The sequence below is a fragment of the Hevea brasiliensis genome, chromosome 8, assembly GCF_030052815.1.
Source record: "Hevea brasiliensis isolate MT/VB/25A 57/8 chromosome 8, ASM3005281v1, whole genome shotgun sequence".
In the NCBI taxonomy this organism is placed as follows: Eukaryota; Viridiplantae; Streptophyta; class Magnoliopsida; order Malpighiales; family Euphorbiaceae; genus Hevea; species Hevea brasiliensis.
In genome coordinates, this window is record NC_079500.1 from 9,886,169 (window position 1) to 9,905,343 (window position 19,175).

At 30.6% G+C, this 19,175-nt stretch overlaps 1 protein-coding gene across 1 annotated transcript; it reads left to right on the forward strand.

Annotated features, from left to right (window-relative positions):
* The first annotated feature begins 3,406 nt into the window (after positions 1-3,406).
* Positions 3,407-5,110, forward strand: LOC110667540 (7-deoxyloganetin glucosyltransferase). The gene is made up of 2 exons (XM_021828399.2): positions 3,407-3,957; positions 4,045-5,110. Exons 1-2 carry the CDS (start codon positions 3,450-3,452, stop codon positions 4,983-4,985), a joined length of 1,449 nt encoding a protein of 482 aa, XP_021684091.2. The 5' UTR covers positions 3,407-3,449; the 3' UTR covers positions 4,986-5,110.
* Positions 5,111-19,175: the final 14,065 nt, after the last annotated feature.

Genomic DNA, 19,175 nt, shown 5'->3' on the forward strand with positions numbered 1-19,175 from the left:
TTGCAATTTATTGAAGTAGAATTCAACTATAAATATATTTTTGTGATTTTGATATTTTATGAAAAAAAGGTAAATAATGAGCAATTAATAAAGTAATAATTTGTCACAACCCGATTTTTGGGCCGGATCGGTACTAGGACTTGGATCAATATAAGGTCCACGAAACCCGTAGTAAGCCTAATTATTTCTAATCCATTCATAGAGCCCAAAATAGTAGCTCAATTTCAAGTAAAGAAACAAACAGAGTTCGGCCATAAATTGGACTACCCAACGAGAAGCATTACTCACCCGACCTTTAAGTAAATAAAAACAATAACATGGGGAGCTCAGCTCACCCTCACAATCCTCAATAAATTTTACATACATCCAAGCATTCTCACATAAATAAGTTTACAACTTTAAAAATTTAGTTATTACAACCCCATATAAAAATAATACAACTACTGGTACATGCAGAGTTTTTAAATTAAACAAAGATAATAAAAGTAAAACTAAGTCTACCTGTCACCTAAGGAAAAATAGTTGAACAGGGGTGAGCATTCGACTCATAGAATAAGATATTGATTTTAAATATAATTTCTAGAACTATCTAGATCTAATGTATTTCCTAGATATGAAATGCAACATATTCACATAGTATCAATAATTTAAACAATACTCACAAAAAAGATAATTTGGAGCACTCACACACTCATGTGGCATATCAATACATATATATATGGGAAATGATCCCCTATATAGCTCACTTAATTTCAATGCCTGCCAGAGAGGTCAACTCAAGTCAAACTTTCTCTTAATAATCCAGGTGCGGGAGTCAACGAGATCAACTCAAGCCGTACTCACCCCGACTTATCCATATATAAGGATCGGGTCCTACCGAGTCAAGCTCCAGCTGCGACTACCCATTCTGCTCAAGTCCACATCCATACCATACAGACACCAACACACGTACACAGCTCCAAATTATCTTAAGGTGACATCCACAAACAAGTTCAATAAAGTATGTAATAAAATAGTGTACTTAGCATTTAACTAGATATATACATACATATATATATGAATGTATGAGAATGCTTTGAATATAAATTATTAACATTGAAATTATAAACAAAATCAATATCTATTCACTGATTAACCAAAGATCACTGAGGCGGCTGAGAAGAGGATGATGGTTGACTCGGATCACCTAAACAATTATAATCATAAATTTATTAATATTAAAACAAAACAAAGACTTAAAGAGACACCCTAAATTTATGTTAGAAATTCGGTAGAGTTTCCCCTGAAACTATGACCTACCCAACCTGTAAAACAACTCAAATACACTTCCTAATCCAATGGCCTCAGGCCCATAGCACAACAACAATATACTGCCCCTTCTGGGCCTACCAAACCAGTCAAAACTCATATAACTATATAATTTAGCTATTAAGTTTATAATTAACATTTTGCAAAAACTATCCAAACTAACCCAAAAAATTCTGTAATCATGCCCCGTAGTCTTTAGCAATGCTATTATACTAATACAATTAGAATCATAATTTCTAGCTATCCACAAATATTTTATAAATTTTATTCTAAACTCAACCTTAGGTAAAATAGTGTATTTGAAGTTTAAGTTTACCTATGCCAATTCTGACACCTGAAACATGTCCAGGGCATTTGAAAATGATGAAAAGCACTGTAATATTGACCCACTTCTGAAGTGGGTCCGACAGCCCATGTGTCTGGCTTGAAAATGTAGTCTCGGTCGCCGATGGAAATTTCTCAAAATAAAAATACCTCCACGAAGTTTACAATACCAGAAGTTAGAATATAATTTTTATTGAACTAAACAGACTCATTAAAGACTCGAAAAATTACTGATAAGTTCGTGGGCCACAAAATTTTTGGTGTCAAAAAAAATTTCAAATTAGTGTTGTCGCAAAACTCTCGACGTGTAAGACGTGCTGGTGGTCTCAGATTTTTGATAGGATTTACGGTTTGAGATAAATCTATCCCAAAAATTAAAATGGGATAAAACTTTTGAAGTTTGATTCTCACAAATCGAGAAACGATACCACGTAAACTTGGTATGTACACGATGCCCATGAAAAGAGGAGCGTTTTGATACCAAGAACGCTGAAAACGGTGACCGAAGAAGGAAGTTATAACCCAAAAAAAAAAGAAGAGAGAGAGAGAGAGAGAGAGAGAGAGAGAGAGAGTGAGGGGGGCGGTGTCTGCTAGACGTTCATTTTTTACTTTCTTTTAATATATATTTAATATATGAATAGTAAAACATTAATTAAAATCAATTTTATGTAGTTAAGACACTATTTATTTTTGGAGTACAATAATATATTTATCATTTTTGCTATTAGTATAAAATAATATTATAATAAAATTCTAAGTTAAATACATTTAAAATTAAAATTCAAAACTTAACTTTAGAGCTTCAAAATAATTTCATAAGAGCATTTTTAAATAATAAAATAAATCTCAAATAATGCAATTAATTAATTGTTTATTTCTTTTTTTTTTGGGCATTACATAATTTAACTAAGAAAAGAAAAAAAAAAAGATAAACTTACAAAAATTTTTGCTATAAGTGAATAAACACATCACAAAAAAGGGTGATAATTGAAGTCCCTTCCATAAATTTATGACACTATAAAATAAGTTCAATAAATTAAGAGTAGACGCCACTCTTAAAAAGAGATAAATTTAAGATTAATTTACTACAACACAAAAGTTGATAAGAATTAAAATTTGATAACACAAAGTTGAATTTATATTGAACTCATAAAGCTCCTAAACATTACATAATTAATGCTTATTTATAGACATATGTTCTCTAATAATCTAGAAAAATTAATTAATTAAAAATAATGAAAAAATCCTAAATAAGAAAGAAATTAAAGCTGCTTTAAAAAGGTCAAACTACTTAAATAAAAAGCGATTTTCAAAATCCTTTAATTGTTAGGAGATTTTTTTGACTTGCGAGTTTGCCACAAAATTTGAGGGGGCCAAATTAAATTTAAATATATATAAAATTTTGACTTGGTCAAAAGCAAGTTGAGTTGGGAGTCCATACGAGCTTGGCAGCCACTCTTCTCCAAGGAGCTTTTGAATTTTGACTTGTCAAACTTGCTTCCTTTCTTGGCAACTCAGTTATCTGTGGCCAACTAGAATTTGCACTCTAGCCCCACACCTGTGGCACATCAGTTACATGATGTTCTTTGAACAAAACCAATTCATATTAATTGAAGCTTTCCTATGGAAACGAGGTAAATTTTATAAGAATAAAAATTAAATAAATCAAACAAATATTTTATTCGGTGGCTGACTGTTATTTTGACTTATATCTTGAACCGCACGGCAGGCCTACATCCTGGTCTTCCAGGGATTTATATATATTGCATTCTGTATTATCTAAGCAACTCCACGGCTCACTAAAGAAACAGAAAGATATGGATATTCCTGGGATGAGCAAGCCTCATGCAGTGTGCATCCCCTACCCAGCTCAGGGTCACATAAACCCAATGCTCAAACTAGCAAAACTACTCCATCACAGTGGCTTTTACATTACTTTTGTTCACACTGAGCATAACCAGAGACGCTTGCTGAAGTCTAGAGGCTCCAACTCCCTTCCTGGCCTTCCTGACTTTGTCTTTGAAACCATCCCGGACGGTCTACCTCCGACTGATGCTGATGCTAGCCAAGACATTGCATCTCTTGTTGAAGCTACCTCAACGAATTGCTTAGTCCCATTCCGTGAGCTTCTTGCTAAACTTAACTCATCCTCTGATATTCCACCAGTTTCTTGCATAATCTCCGATGGTATCATGACTTTTACTCTTAAAGCTGCTGAAGAAATTGGAGTCCCTGATGTTCTTTTTTGGACTACAAGTGCTTGTGGATTCTTAGGCTATGCAAATTCTAAGAATCTTATTGAAAGAGGCCTAGTACCACTTGAAGGTACGAGTCATGATTTGATTAAAAGCCACCTTGGAATTTTGATGTAATTTTAAGTAATTAACAAGATTTCTCTGATTTTATATGCAGATGTGAGCTATTTAACAAATGGGTTTCTGAAGACTACCATCGATTGGATTCCAGGTATGAAAGATATTCGTCTGAGGGACTTGCCGACTATAACTCGCATAACAGATGGAAATGATTCAATGCTAAAATTTACTATTAGAGAGATAGAGAGAGCCTCAAAAGCTTCAGCCATTGTTTTAAATACTTATGATGAGTTAGAAAATGAAGTTTTGCTTGGTCTTTCATCTATGTTCACCCCTCCAATTTACACCCTGGGTCCTCTCCAGTTGCTTCTTGGTGAAAATTCTTCAGAGAATGATGTAGCATCCATCAGTTCCAATCTGTGGAAAGAAGACACTGAGTGTCTCCAATGGCTTGATTCCAAGGAGCCCAATTCAGTCGTTTTTGTAAATTTTGGCAGCATGACTGTCATCACATCGCAACAACTTGTAGAGTTTGCGTGGGGACTAGCTAACAGCAAACAAAACTTTCTCTGGATAATAAGGCCTGACCTTGTCCAAGGTGAATCGGCAATTTTGCCAAAAGAGTTCCTTGATGAAACCAAAGAAAGAGGTATGATGGCAAGCTGGTGTCAGCAGGAACAAATCCTAAAGCACCCATCAATTGGAGGGTTTCTAAGCCATATGGGATGGAATTCGACTATTGAAAGCTTGTCAAGCGGAGTGCCAATGGTTTGTTGGCCATTTATTGGTGAGACGCCAACTAACTGCAGGTTTGCTTGCAATGATTGGGGTATTGGCATGGAGATAGATTATAACGTGAAGAGAGATGAAGTGGAGAAGCTTCTAAAGGAGTTAATGGAGGGAGCGAAGGGTAAAGAAATGAAAAAGAAGGCATTAGAGTGGAAGAGAAAAGCAGAGGAGGCCACAGCTCCTCACGGTAGCTCATATATAAATTTAGACAGATTGATCGAGGAGGTGCTGCTGTCAACAAGACCATAGATAGGTGAACACACCACAAATGAAACCTCTGTTTCTATTGTTTATGAATAAGGTGTGCACATTGTATTAGTTCCATCTATGAAAGTTTTATGAAGGAAGTGAGGATTTGAAATCCTATTTATCTACATCAAAAAGGGTATTTATTTAATCTGACAAATAAGTTAGAAAACTTTAAATTCTTAAAAAGTATAAAAAAAATTGATTTATTTAGTTCAAAGTAAATAATTATTACTAGAAAAATGAAAGATTATTTTTTATTTACTTTCTAAAAAATAAATTATTTACTTTAAATTAAATAAATTATTTCTTAAAAATTAAAATTTTCAGAAAGTGATTTATTTCAAGCCTATATTTTTTGATGAATTAAAACTTAAGCATCAAAGTTGAAATATTATTATTTTTTTCAATCCTAATTGTAGAAGATATCCCTATGGTTTTAAAAGAATAAATTAGACATAGCTTGACATCACTGCTTACCTATGATGCTCTGCTGCAACTGTCCCAAATTTTTTAACAGTATAAGAAATATATTGTATTTTAGTTGGCTGATATCTGGCTGATTCCTGTACAGAATCAAATGCACTGATGCAAAGTCAAGGGCCTTTTGAGCAGATCACATCATGCAAACCCAACTAAACTCTCAGACCCTGCACCAATCAATCCTTTCCCTAATGGGCTAACAGACAATATGAAAGAACATAATTTTAAAAAGTCTATAATAATATTAATGCAATGAAAAGGAATTTACATAACTAATTTTAATTAATTTAAAATTAAAATTTATTATTAATATTATATTAAAAAAATTTTATAGTTGTTGAAACTTTTTTTTTCCTTCCTTTTATAATCTTAACATATTTTTATAATATTTTATAATTTATTTTATTTATATTTTTATCAATAAAGGTAAATAAATTATTTTATATATTTAATAGAAAATATTACACATATTTAGAGAGAATGCATCCAGCCAATTTCTTATTGAATAATATGATTGAATTTATTATATATCAACATAGAATTATGCATATTAAATTTTATATCCATTAAATATAAATAGCAATTAAGGATAGGGATGTATTATTCATAAAATCATTCTATCTGAATTTAAACCCGATATAAAATCACTATTTACCTTTTAACTTGATTGTGTATTGTATCACTACATATGTTACCATTTGAATTTGGACTTTTACTGTTAAGGTTCCAATTTGGATAATTGGCCCAATAAATTATAGCCGATGCTGGTCTATTGTTTTACACTAGTTTTAATAAGTTTACTAAACACATTGATTCACTTATTTAAATATTTATTAACTTTTAATTATATTTAAAATTAAAAAAAAAACTTTATAAATTTTGATAAATTTAAATAAAAAATAAATAATTTTATATTTTTTGTACAAATTAAAAATTAAATGATAGCAGGTATAATTAAATTAAAATCGGTAATTTTATGTTTTTATTATGCTTTCAAAGCGGCTTCTTAAATTTTGGTATGCAAATGCCTGATTATTTTAGAAAAGCTTTGTCTGTAGATTTGGGCTCATTTGTAATATTTGAAAGAACTTTTACCCACTTTTAATGAACTCTTTTTTTATTTGTTAAATTAATGAATAAATAAATAAATAAATTGATCATCTTCCTCCAGTTTTGTTTTTATATTTATGTAACATAGGATTTTTTTTGCTAACATAGAATTTTTTATATATATTAAAATGTTTTTTAATATTCAAAATTCTTAAATAAAAAAGAAAAGTTATGAGGTATGAATTAAATTACGAAATAAGGATTCAAAAAAATCTAATAATTAAATGGTTATGGATTATTTTTTTGCTTTTCTTAATTTAATTTATTATAAATTTAAAATATAAATATATAAATTTTAAAGAAATTATTATTTAATACTTAAATTTTAATAAAATTAATTATTTAGTCTTTATATTTTGAAAAATACATTATTTATTATTTATATTTTGCTTTTCTTGAACTATTTAGTTTCTTAATCAAATTTTCTATTAATAATATTAGTCAAACTACTATTTAGTACTTTTATTTCATTGAAACTAATTAGTTAATTTCTGTATTCTAAAAAAATATTATTATTTAATTTTCTATTTTAATGAAATTAATTAATTATTTTTATATTTTAAAAATCATATTCCCATATAAAAAATAAAAATTCTATTGTGTGCCGAATAAATATGATTTTATATATATTTTTTAAACTATTCAAATATAGTTTCATTACATTTTCATTGCAGTAATTTTGTATTTTTTCCATTGAAAATAAATTTTTTAAATTATTGCCCTGATTACTTTTACATATCAAGTAATACTTATCAAGTATTGTTTCCCAATAAAAAAATATAAAAATGATAATTAGGTAATTAAATGAAAATACTTAAATAATTAAAAAAATATAAATTCAGATTTAATTTCTATAAAACAAAATTTATATTATTTATCTAGGAATATATTTTTTAAGATATAAGTACCCATTAATTAATTTTATTAAAATAAAGAAAATAAATAATAATATTTTTTAAAATATAAAAATTAACTAATTAATTTTATTAAAATAAAAAGATTAAATAATAAATTGACCTGATTAAAATTTATTAATTAACGAAAAAAATGATAAATAAATTAAATAATTTAACTGAAACAAAATAAATAGACTAAATAGTATATTTTTTAAAATATAAGAATTAAATAATTAATTTTATTAAAATATAAAAATTAAATAATAATTTTTTCAAAATTTTATATATTTTATTTAAAATTTTTCCATATATTTTATATTTTAAATTTATAATTAACTCAACTTAGATAAAACTTTTCCAATTGGTTGGACGGCGACATAACACCCATTACGATGAATTGCAGCTCCGATCAAAGGACCATTAAAAGGTATTCAAATTTGGCATAATTATGAATTGTTCCAACGGGTGAGCCCCATGGTCTTGAGTGGGTCAATAACCCACCCGACTTCATAAAAAAAATTTAAAAATATATAAAAAATATAAAAAAATTTATTAGTTTCGAAATAAATTGATTTTACTAAAATTAAAAAAAAATTAAAATTGGATCAATTTTATATTTTAAATTAATATGTATATATATATATAAAGAATTCATGTTTAAATATTTTATAGTTATATAATTCATTTAAAATATATACATATAAATTTTAAGAAAATTATTATTTAATCTCTATATTTTAATAAAATTAATTATTTAGTCTCTAAGTTTTAAAAAATATACCATTTATTATATATTTTTTACTTTTCTTAAACTATTTAATTTTTTATCAAATTTTCTATTATAATTAGTCAAATTAAAATTTAGTATTTCTATTTTAATAAAACTAATTAGTTAATTTTTATATTTTTAAAAATAATATTTGTCACGACCCAACCTATGAGCCGGACCGGCACTAGGACCTGGGCCAGCCTAAAGCCCCCGAGGCCCGTAGTAAGCCTAAATGTTCATTAACTCAACTCTAAGGCCCATTTGGGCCCAATTTCAAAAAAACAAACGGACAGAGTCCGGCCATAAAATGGACTTTCCAACGGGGAGTTTTCGACTCACCCGACCTGTAAACACAATATATAGTCAACTGGGGAGCTCAGCTCACCCTCCACATACTCATCAACATAATAATAAATGGGAGCTCAGCTCCCTCATCCAATCCATCAAACATGCATAGCATATTAAGTTTACAGGTCCTAAAATAATAATTTAGTTTACAGACCCAAATCAAATAAACATTCCTAACACATGCGGAAATTCTAAGATTTAACAAGTTTATACAAACAGTAATAATTGACCTGCGAGGGAGAAAGCAGGTTAACCTCAAAAATATCCTCCTGTGGCCTGTAAAAATTTTTGAACAGGAGTGAGCGTTCGACTCAGAGAGTAAAATATCAATTTTAACCATAATCTCTATAACTATCTAATACTAATGCAACCTTTGGAGTGAAATGCAACAGCAACAACATTTTCACATCATAGCATCAAAAAGGTAATTTGGAGCACTCACGCACCCTGTAGCATCAATCATAACATATGGGAGCTGATCCCCTATACAGCTCTCTTAAATCCAACCTGGTGCCAGCGAAGAACTCAAGCCGGACTTTCGCTTAATAAACCAAATCGAGGGTCCCAGCGAAGAACTCAAGCCGTGACTACCCCTCGAAGGATCGGGTTCCCAGCGAAGAACTCAAGCCGTGACTACCCGTCCTATCCATAGTCCACACCACATCACACGCACGCCAACGCACGCACACTGCTCCAAATTACCACAACAACATCATAGCACTTTAACAGTTATCAATGCATCATAATTCGTGCCTAGAGATTAACTACATAAATATATGTATATAAGTGATGCATGGGCATGCTGAACATATAATAATATCGAAATTACAATTAAAATTAATATTTTACTCACAGACTTGACGACAATCACTGTAGCGGCTGGGCGGAGGAAGAAGGCTGTCTCGGCTCACCTGACAATTATGTTACAATTATTTAATACAATCTGACTCAATACAAACAAAGAAAAAGACCAATTACGTCCTAAGTCATGCCGAAAATCCGGCAGAGTCTCCCCTATACCTAGGACCTACCCAACCTGCAAAAGGGCTCAAAACACACTTCTATATTCACAATCCATATGTCCACAACTCAATCATATCACATAGCCCCTCCTGGGCCCATCAAATCAATCATTCATCACAATATGTAAAATTTCAATTTAGTCCCTATAATTGACCATTTTTGCAAAAACTGCACAAATCAGCTCTAAAAATTCTAAAACTTTGCCCCGCGGTCCTTAGCAATATTACTAAGCTATTGCAAAAAGAATCATAATTTTCTAAGCTACCACGAATATTTTACGGATTTTTAATCCCATTTAAGCACTAGAAAATTACATAAAAACAAGGTTCGGGTTTACCTTTGCCGATTCCGACTTCGGGAACGCGCTCAGGACGTCTGACAATGGGGGGCTAGCCAAAACCTCGGTCCAATTCGGAGACTTTTCCGGTAATGGGTCTGTCTGGCCGGAATTTCGCAGACTCGGTCAACTGTCGAATTTCCGTGAATCGAGGATACCTACACGAAGCCCACAACACGGGAGTTAGTACATAAATTTTTCAGAATTTTCTAAGCTCATTAAATGCTCGGAAAAACACTGCGAAGTTCCGTGGGACCCACCGAAAAATGGTGTCGGAAAAATTCGAAATTTATGTCGCCGCGAAGCTCTCGACGAGTGGAGCGTGCTGGTAGCCTCAGTTTTCTCGTGAGATTTACGGTTTTCGAGAAATCTAGCCCAAAAAGTCGAAATGGGCTAAAAACTTCCCGAGCAAAAATCGGACAAACCGCTCGATGGATTTCGGCGTTCTTGGTGTCTATGGAAAGCTCTTGCCGAGTAGATGATTTTAGACACAAGACCCGGTCCAATTGGTGGCCGGATCGGCCGGATTTTGGCCGGAGAAGCCGAAACGCCAGCGCCAGGGAGGGCGTTACGCGGTTTCGCTGCTCGGGCGCGGCCACCGGGTCAGTGGTGGCGGCGCGCGGCCTACTGGGTGGCAGGGGAGGTGGTCGGTCAAGGCAGGGGAGGGAGGAGAGAGAAAAGAGAGAGAAAAGGGAGAGGGAACGTCGCGCGCGGGAGGAAGAAAAAGGGAAGACCGGTCCAATTCGACCGGTCCGATCCGGTCCGGTTCGATTCGGCCGGTTCGATTCAGAATACAAAATTTTGAATTCTTATTCTGCCTCGGGACCGAAAACGAGGTCCAAAAATTTCGAAAAATTTTCAGAAAACTCAGAAAAATACGTAGACTCCAAATATATTTTTAGTTTTGCCACGTGGTCTTTAAATAAATTTTTAAAATTCATCAAAGTTTATATTTTTGGAAAATCGAACCCGATTTTTAAAATTCAAAAAATCTCAAAAAAATTCCTAAAATTAAATAAAATTAAAATACCAAAATGCTCATAAAATTTAAAATTTTTGGGGTGTTACAATATTATTTAATAATCTATTTTAGTTAAACTAATTAGTTATTCTTATGTTTTGAAAAACATATTCATATTTAAAAAATAAAAATTTTGTTGTGTGGTGAATAAATATGAATTTATATATATATTTTAAACTATTCAAGTATAATTTCATTATATTTTCTTTGTAGTGATTTTATATTTTTTCTATTGAAAATGAATTTTTTTTTATTGTCATCTTGATTACTTTTAGATATTAAGTAATATTTGATTAAATATCGTTTCCTAATTAAAAGAACACAAAAATGATAATTAGATAATTAAATAAAAATACTTGAATAATTAAAAAAAAATATAAATTCAGATTTAATCTCCACACAATAAAATTTATATTCTTTATTTAGGAATATGTTTTTAAGATATAGGGAAAAACTAATTAGTTTTACTAAAATAAAAGAAATAAATAGTCATATTTTTTAAAATATAAAGGTCAACTAATTAATTTTACTAAAATAGAGAAGCTAAATAATAGTTCGATCAGATTAAAATTCATAACTAACAGAAAAATTGATGAATAGACTAAATAATTTAACGAAAGTAAAATATAAAGACTAAATAGTATATTTTTTAAATTACAAAAATTAAATAGTTAATTTTATTAAAATATAAAAATTAAATAATAATTTTTACAAAATTTTATGTATTTTATATAAAATTTTACTATATATTTTATATTTTAAATTTATAATCAACTCAACTTAGATAAAACTTTTCCAATTAGTTGGACGGCAACATAACATCCATTATAAAGAATTGCAGCTCTGATCAAAGGACAATTAAAAGGTATTGAAAATTGGCATAATTATAAATTGTTCCAACGGGTGAGCCCCATGGTCTTGAGTGGGTCAATAACCCACCCAACTTCATAAAAAAATTTTAAAATATATATATAATATATAAAAAAAATTTATTAGTTTTTGAATAAATTGATTTTACTGAAATTAATAAAAAAATAAAAATTGGATCAATTTTATATTTTAAATGAATATATATATATATATATATATATATATATATATATATATATATATATATATATATATATATATATATGCAAAGAGTTCATGTTTAAATATTTTATAGTTATATAATTCATTTATAATTTTTTTTATTCTCTTAAATAATATATAAAGATTTGATTTTATGTTTAAATTCTATTAGATTACATAAATAGGAAACTACTTTTTAATAGGCACTTCTCATTTTAATATTTTGATATATTAAAAAATTGTAAAATCTGTTCATTATTAAATTTTATTTTTTAAGATTAATTTTTATTTATAATTAATTAACTTATTTTAAATTTTAATTGAGATTAAAATTTAACAAATTATTGATATATATGTCTTTGGTTTATAGATAATTATTGGTATATAATAATTAAAGCTGACCAATTAAATGCTAGATAAAATTTCTATCACTCATTGTTCCTATGGTTTTAGACCATATTGTAAATTAGGATGAGGCTTAACTGGGACTACTTTTATTAGGTAATGCGATATGCAATTAAAAAATAATTATGTTGTGAAAACCCAATATTTATCTATTTAATTATTTATTTATTTTAATTATCTAACAATAATTTAAAATATTTATTTAAAAAAAATATAAAATAAAGTAAAGAATATTTTATTGAATGGCCTATTTATTTATTTTTATATATATATTGTTTTCGAAATTAAATATACATATGTAATCTGAACAACCCAATTCAATAATAAATCTTATCTCAGTAGTGAGTGCTAGCCGATTATTGAGAAAGAGGTGTAAGGGGTATCTAGTTTATGTTGGAGACGTTCAGGTAGAAGATGCAGATTTGGAGAATGTTGCAGTGGTTAAGGAGTTTCCTGTTGTTTTTCCAGAAGATTTATCAGGTTTACCCCCGGAGCAAGAGGTAGAGTTTGGTATAGACTTAGTTCCTGGAACTGAGTCCATATCTATGCCACCTTATCATATGATACCCGCAGAACTTAAAGAGTTGAAGGAGCAGCTACAGGATCTACTAGATAAGGGGTTTATTCGCCCTAGTGTTTCTCCATGGGGTGCTCCTGTGTTATTTATGCAGAAGAATTATGGGTCTTTGAGAATGTGCATTGATCATAGGCAATTGAATAAGGTAACTGTGCATAATAAGTATCATCTTCCACACATAGATGACCTGTTTGACCAACTTCAAGGTGCAAAGTGTTTTTCCAAGATTGGTCTTTGATCTGGGTATCATTAATTGAGGGTCAAGAAAGAAGACATACTCAAGACTACCTTTAGGACTAGGTATGGACACTATGAATTTCTTGTAATGTCTTTTGGTCTTACCAATGCTCCAGCCGCTTTTATGGATCTCATGAATAGAGTTTTCAAGCCTTTCTTAGATCAATTTGTTATAGTATCCATCGATGACATTCTAGTGTACTCAAAGAGTAAAGAGGAGCATGAGCAGCATTTGAGAATTGTCCTTCAGACCTTACAGGAACACAAGCTATATGCTAAGTTCTCAAAATGTGAGTTCTGGTTAGATAGTGTGGCTTTTCTAGGCCATACAGTATCTAAGGATGGGGTGTGTGTTGATAAGAAGAAAGTTGAGGCAGTGCTTCATTAGCCTAGACCCATAACTGTGTCAGAGATTCATAGTTTCTTGGGTTTAGCAGAGTATTATAGACGGTTTGTTCAAGACTTCTCTCGCATTGCAGCACCTTTAACTAAGTTGACACAGAAGAATGTGAAATTTCAGTGGTCTGAGGCTTGTAAAAAAAGTTTTCAGGAGCTTAAGACTCGTTTAACTACAGCACCAGTGTTAACCCTTCCGTTTGGATCAGGGGATTATGCAGTGTATTGTGATGCTTCTAGGATTGGTTCAGGATGTGTTTTGATGCAGTATGGACGGGTTATTGCATATGCTTCTCGTCAGTTAAAAAGGCACGAGCAGCATTATCCAACTCATGATTTGGAAATGGTTGCAGTAATTTTTGCTTTAAAAATCTGGAGGCACTATCTGTATGGTGAGACTTGTGAAATCTTCACTGACCACAGAAGTCTCAAATACATCTTTGACCAACGTGATCTTAATCTTAGGCAAAGGAGAGGGGTAGAATTGCTAAAAGATTATGATTACACCATACAGTATCACCCTGAAAAAGTTAATGTGGTGGCTGATGCTCTAAGCAGGAAGTCTTCTGGTAGTTTAGCCCATATATCTACCAATAGGAGTGTTAGTAGTATGCCCTAGAGCATATCATTTAGTATGTATCTTGTACATATTTTATTAATAAAATGACATAATATATTTATGTGTAATAGAAAATGGTTATTGATATTTTGTTAGAAATTCTATTCTTAAGTTATTAAGAATATGAGTGACAGTATTTCTAGCACAAAGTATCATAAATAGGTTCACAATCTAGGATACTTCACAATAAGGATATGACTTATCCAGAAAGATTGTAATCATGTTTGTTCACAAGTTATTTATATGAGATGTAAATAAGATGGAATGGTGAGTCTCATGCTATATAACAAACATGATAGGCACTTATACATGATAAGTAGGCCGAACCAGTGACATTTATGATAAGCACATAGAGTTTACTCTTGTCAATGTATTGTTATAAATCATTTTAGTGCATATAATCTTTAGACCTGAGATAGCACAGTTATCTGGTATATAGGTGGTTTGAGTTTGATACTGCTTTCATACTTGTACTATGAATGGGTATATGGGCATGTGTTGGCTCCTACTAGTTATATATGGAGGTAGGTGTTGATCAAGATGGAATCTGTTCCCCTAAGTAAATAGGGATAAAATCCTATGTTCATTTAATTATTCTTGATGTTCAAGTTCCTGGCCAGGACAGATAGATTTAATCAGAAAAGAGTTTCTGATGAGAAAATCTTTTTAATCAAGAACTGAAATTAAAAGAGAACATAATATTCATAGCAAATGGGGTTTGACATAAACCATGACTCCAACTCGAATTGGGATTTTGTAACAGAAAGATTCTAGTACATGATAACACATGATTATAGGTTCATTTAAGGTAAACCTTATTACTGATTGGGTGGCCATGGCATGCTATGCTAGGTGTTAACCATGGTCTATGAGGTGCATGAAATGATTTAGAGAAATCATTTATGGTAAGAAAGAGTTCTGATGATATTAAGAGTTGATATCATGTCTCATTGCCAATTAGTGATGAGCCTAGTAAGTCACACATATACATAAGTAATCACCAAATTAAATATGATTTAATTAATTAATTAAAGATTTTAATTGATTAATTAAATAGATTTGGTTTGCAATTAGATTGCAAAGTCCCTAGCATGGCTTGAAACCAAATCTAGATTATTGGATATATAATATAAGTTAAATTTATATTTAAAGTGTTTAAATATGAATTTAATTATGAAAAATTAATTAATAGAGATTAATTAATTAATTTATATTTGATATAAATTGATTAGAAGAAGAGAAATAATTATTTTGGGTTGAAAACTTAAAATTAAGACACAGGGGTATTTTGATCATTTCACAGGGTGAAATGTGGCACCATGAGATGGTGACACATGGCACTATACATAAGCTTGCCAAATGTCTTTTAATCATGTAAGATGATCAAAGTCAAGATTAAATATAGGTTTGACACTTGGTACAATGTGATTGGATCAATTAAACCTAGAACCAATCAGAATGTGACATGTGACAAGGGTTTGAAGTGATGACCTAGCTATATAAGTGTGAGGATGAAAGAACAAAATAACTAGCTGTTGTTCTCTCTTTGGTGTCGCCACCCTTGGCTGCCATCCTTTCTCTTCTTCTTCATCTCTCATCAATTCAAAGAGATTAGACAACAATCTCTTGAATTAAAAATACTAGAAATCATTTTTAGTGTCCTGTTTACATCTTTAATCTCTCAAAAGGAAAAACTTGATTTTCTAATTGATTGGAAAAGCTTTAGAAGCTGTTCAAGGACTATCATTGGTGATCTTGGTATGGACAAGCTAGAGAGACAACATTTGGTGTCCTAGGCGCATCCCAAAGGTGCCAAACACACTACAGTGCATCAAAAAGGTTAGTGCACTTGTTTTTGATCTAATCTAGGGTTCTAATGAATTAATCTGATTAATTATAAAATCTTAAATGGCAAATCTAGATCCAAAACATATTAAAAGAGTTTTAATATGTTGTTTATCATCGAAATCAAATAGATAAAAATGAATCTTGCATGATGCATATGACCCTAGGTGAAAAAATTTTGAATTCAATGATATAAATTTGTGTTTTTTACGCTTTCGCTCCTTCAAGGAGGCCTCTGATTGGTGAATTACATGAGTTGTTAAATCAGGGAGTAGAGTTTGAAATTATAGCTGGATCATTCTTAGCACATTTTCGAGTTAGGCTTATCTTAATTGATCGAATTAAGGCTGCTCAGAAGAGGGATTCTGAGTTGTGTGAGATTATAGATAGTATTCATCAAGGCCAAGCTCAAGGGTTCATGTTAAATGATGATGGAGTTTTTTGTTATGGCACTAGACTTTGTGTCCCCAATGTTGATGAGTTGAAAAGAGAAATCACAGAGGAGGCACACCATTCTGCTTACACTGTACACCCAAGTTCAACTAAGATGTACCGTGATTTAAGGGAGCATTATTGATGGGGTGGCATGAAGAGGGATGTTACAGACTTTGTTGCTAAATATTTGACTTGTCAACAAGTTAAGGGAGAATATCAGAGACCATCTGGGTTACTTCAGCCATTACCTATTCCCGAGTGGAAGTGGGAGCACGTTACTATGGACTTTGTTGTGGGTTCACCTAGTACACGAGGTGGTTACAATGCAATTTGGGTGATAGTGGATAGATTGACAAAATCTGCTCATTTCCTTCCTGTGAAGACTACATATGACTTTGCTAAGCTTGCACAGTTGTATATAGATCAGATTGTTAGTCTTCATGGTATTCTAATTTCCATTGTCTCTGATCATGCTACTCAGTTTACTTCTCGATTTTGGAAAAAATTCCAAGAAGCTTTAGGAACACGAGTAGACTTTAGTACTGCTTTTCACCCTCAGACAGATGGACAGTCAGAAAGAACCATACAGACATTAGAGGAGATGCTTCGTGCATGTGTTATGGATTTTGGTGGCTGTTTGGGATCATCATTTGCCTTTAGTGGAGTTTGCTTATAATAATAGTTGTCAGGCAAGTATAGATCAGAGTTGGATACAGTTAACTTTAGAGAAGATTCGACTAATTCGTGATCGACTTTTGACTGCTCAAAGTCGACAAAGAAGTTATACTGATCCTGAGTGTAAAGATGTAGAGTTTATGGTTGGTGATCATGTATTTCTAAGAGTTTCACTTATGAAAAGAATCATGAGGTTTGAAAAGAAAGGGAAGCTTAGCCCTCATTTTGTTGGTCCATTTGAAATTTTGGAAAGAATTGGAGCAGTTGCTTACCGTTTAGCCCTTCCATCTGGTTTTGCACATGTACATCCAGTTTTCCATATTTCTATGCTTAGGAAGTATGTATCAGATCCATCTCATGTTTTGCAACCTCAGACCTTGCAATTTAGGGATGATATGTCATATGAGGAGCAACCAGTAAAGATTTTAGATCGACAAATTAGGAAACTCCGATCTAAGGAAGTGGCTTTGGTCAAGGTCCTGTGACATAATCATTCAAGTAGTGAGGTCACATGGGAGGCAGAATCTGAAATGCAAGCCAAATATCCCCGCTTATTTGATTCTTCAGGTTAGAATTTTGTCTGTTTAAATTCGGGATCAAATTTCTTTTAAGGGGGAAGTATGTGGAAACCCAATATTTATCTATTTAATTATTTATTTACTTTAATTATCTAACAATAATTAAAAATATTTATCTAGAAAAAAAAATAACAAAATAAAATAAAAAATATTTTATTGGATGGCCAGTTTATTTATTTATACATATATATATATATAATTTTTAAAATTAAATATACATCTGTAATCTGAAAAACCAAATTCAATAATAATTCTTATCTCATTCTATACCTAATAGAACTCTTGAAATATATATACCCTAATCATCTCTTCTGCTAAACTTTGCTCTCAAAACCTGTTTGTCACCTCTTTTTTTTCTACCAAATACTCTCAACAAGTATTTTCATCATCTTTCATTGTTGGTATATGTGTGTGTGTGTGTATATATATGTAAATATATAAAAATTTACTATTTATGATCTGATATATGCAGAGAATTCATAAATTTTTTACTTCTCTATTCATTACCTTCGATTCTGTTTTCAAGATAAAAATTTTCATTTTTTTGTCCAATAATAGGTGAATTTGATTTTATTTTCTTTTCTTAATTTGTTACAGCTACTCTAGAAATTCATTTTTTTCTTCTTCTTTAATCATTGGTATTGAATTGGGTTGATTATAATTACTGTGAGATAATAAACTAAAATTTAAATTTATATATATATACACACATGCGCGCGACAATCCAGATGAAGAAACCCAGCTCCCCTATCTTTATATATATATATATAACAGTCCCACCATGCGATTAGTTTAATTTATTAAATAGTTTAAATTTTTATTTAAAATCTATAGAGACTTCACAATTTATTTATGGGATATTTATAATTTTTATTCAGTATTTTATTTATTTGGATTTTGTTTTTTTTTTATTAGTAAGTGATAATATATTTATTCAAAATACTCTAATAAGACTTGCATGATTTAAGAATACTTAAATTATGCATTGGTCACGACTCAGAATTTTAAGTCGTGATATATGTAAAGTTTAATATATCCAAAGATTAAGGCTGTAACTAATTTAATAATTAAAACATTAATAAAGAGACTAAAAACACCCTGAAATAAATTTTAAAAATAAATCCTTTATATTTGACATGTAAAGTAAGTTTGAGATTATATAAGATAAGATTTGAATCAATAATTAAAAAAAAATTTATATATATATATATATATATATATATATATATATATATATATATATATATAAAGAGATTGCATTAAAAGTGTAATTACTGTTGGTAGCATATTTTAATAGGAGAATAATTTTATAAGAGTGTGACCCTAAAAATAAAATAAAGAGGAAAACGACATCAAGTGCATCTTCTT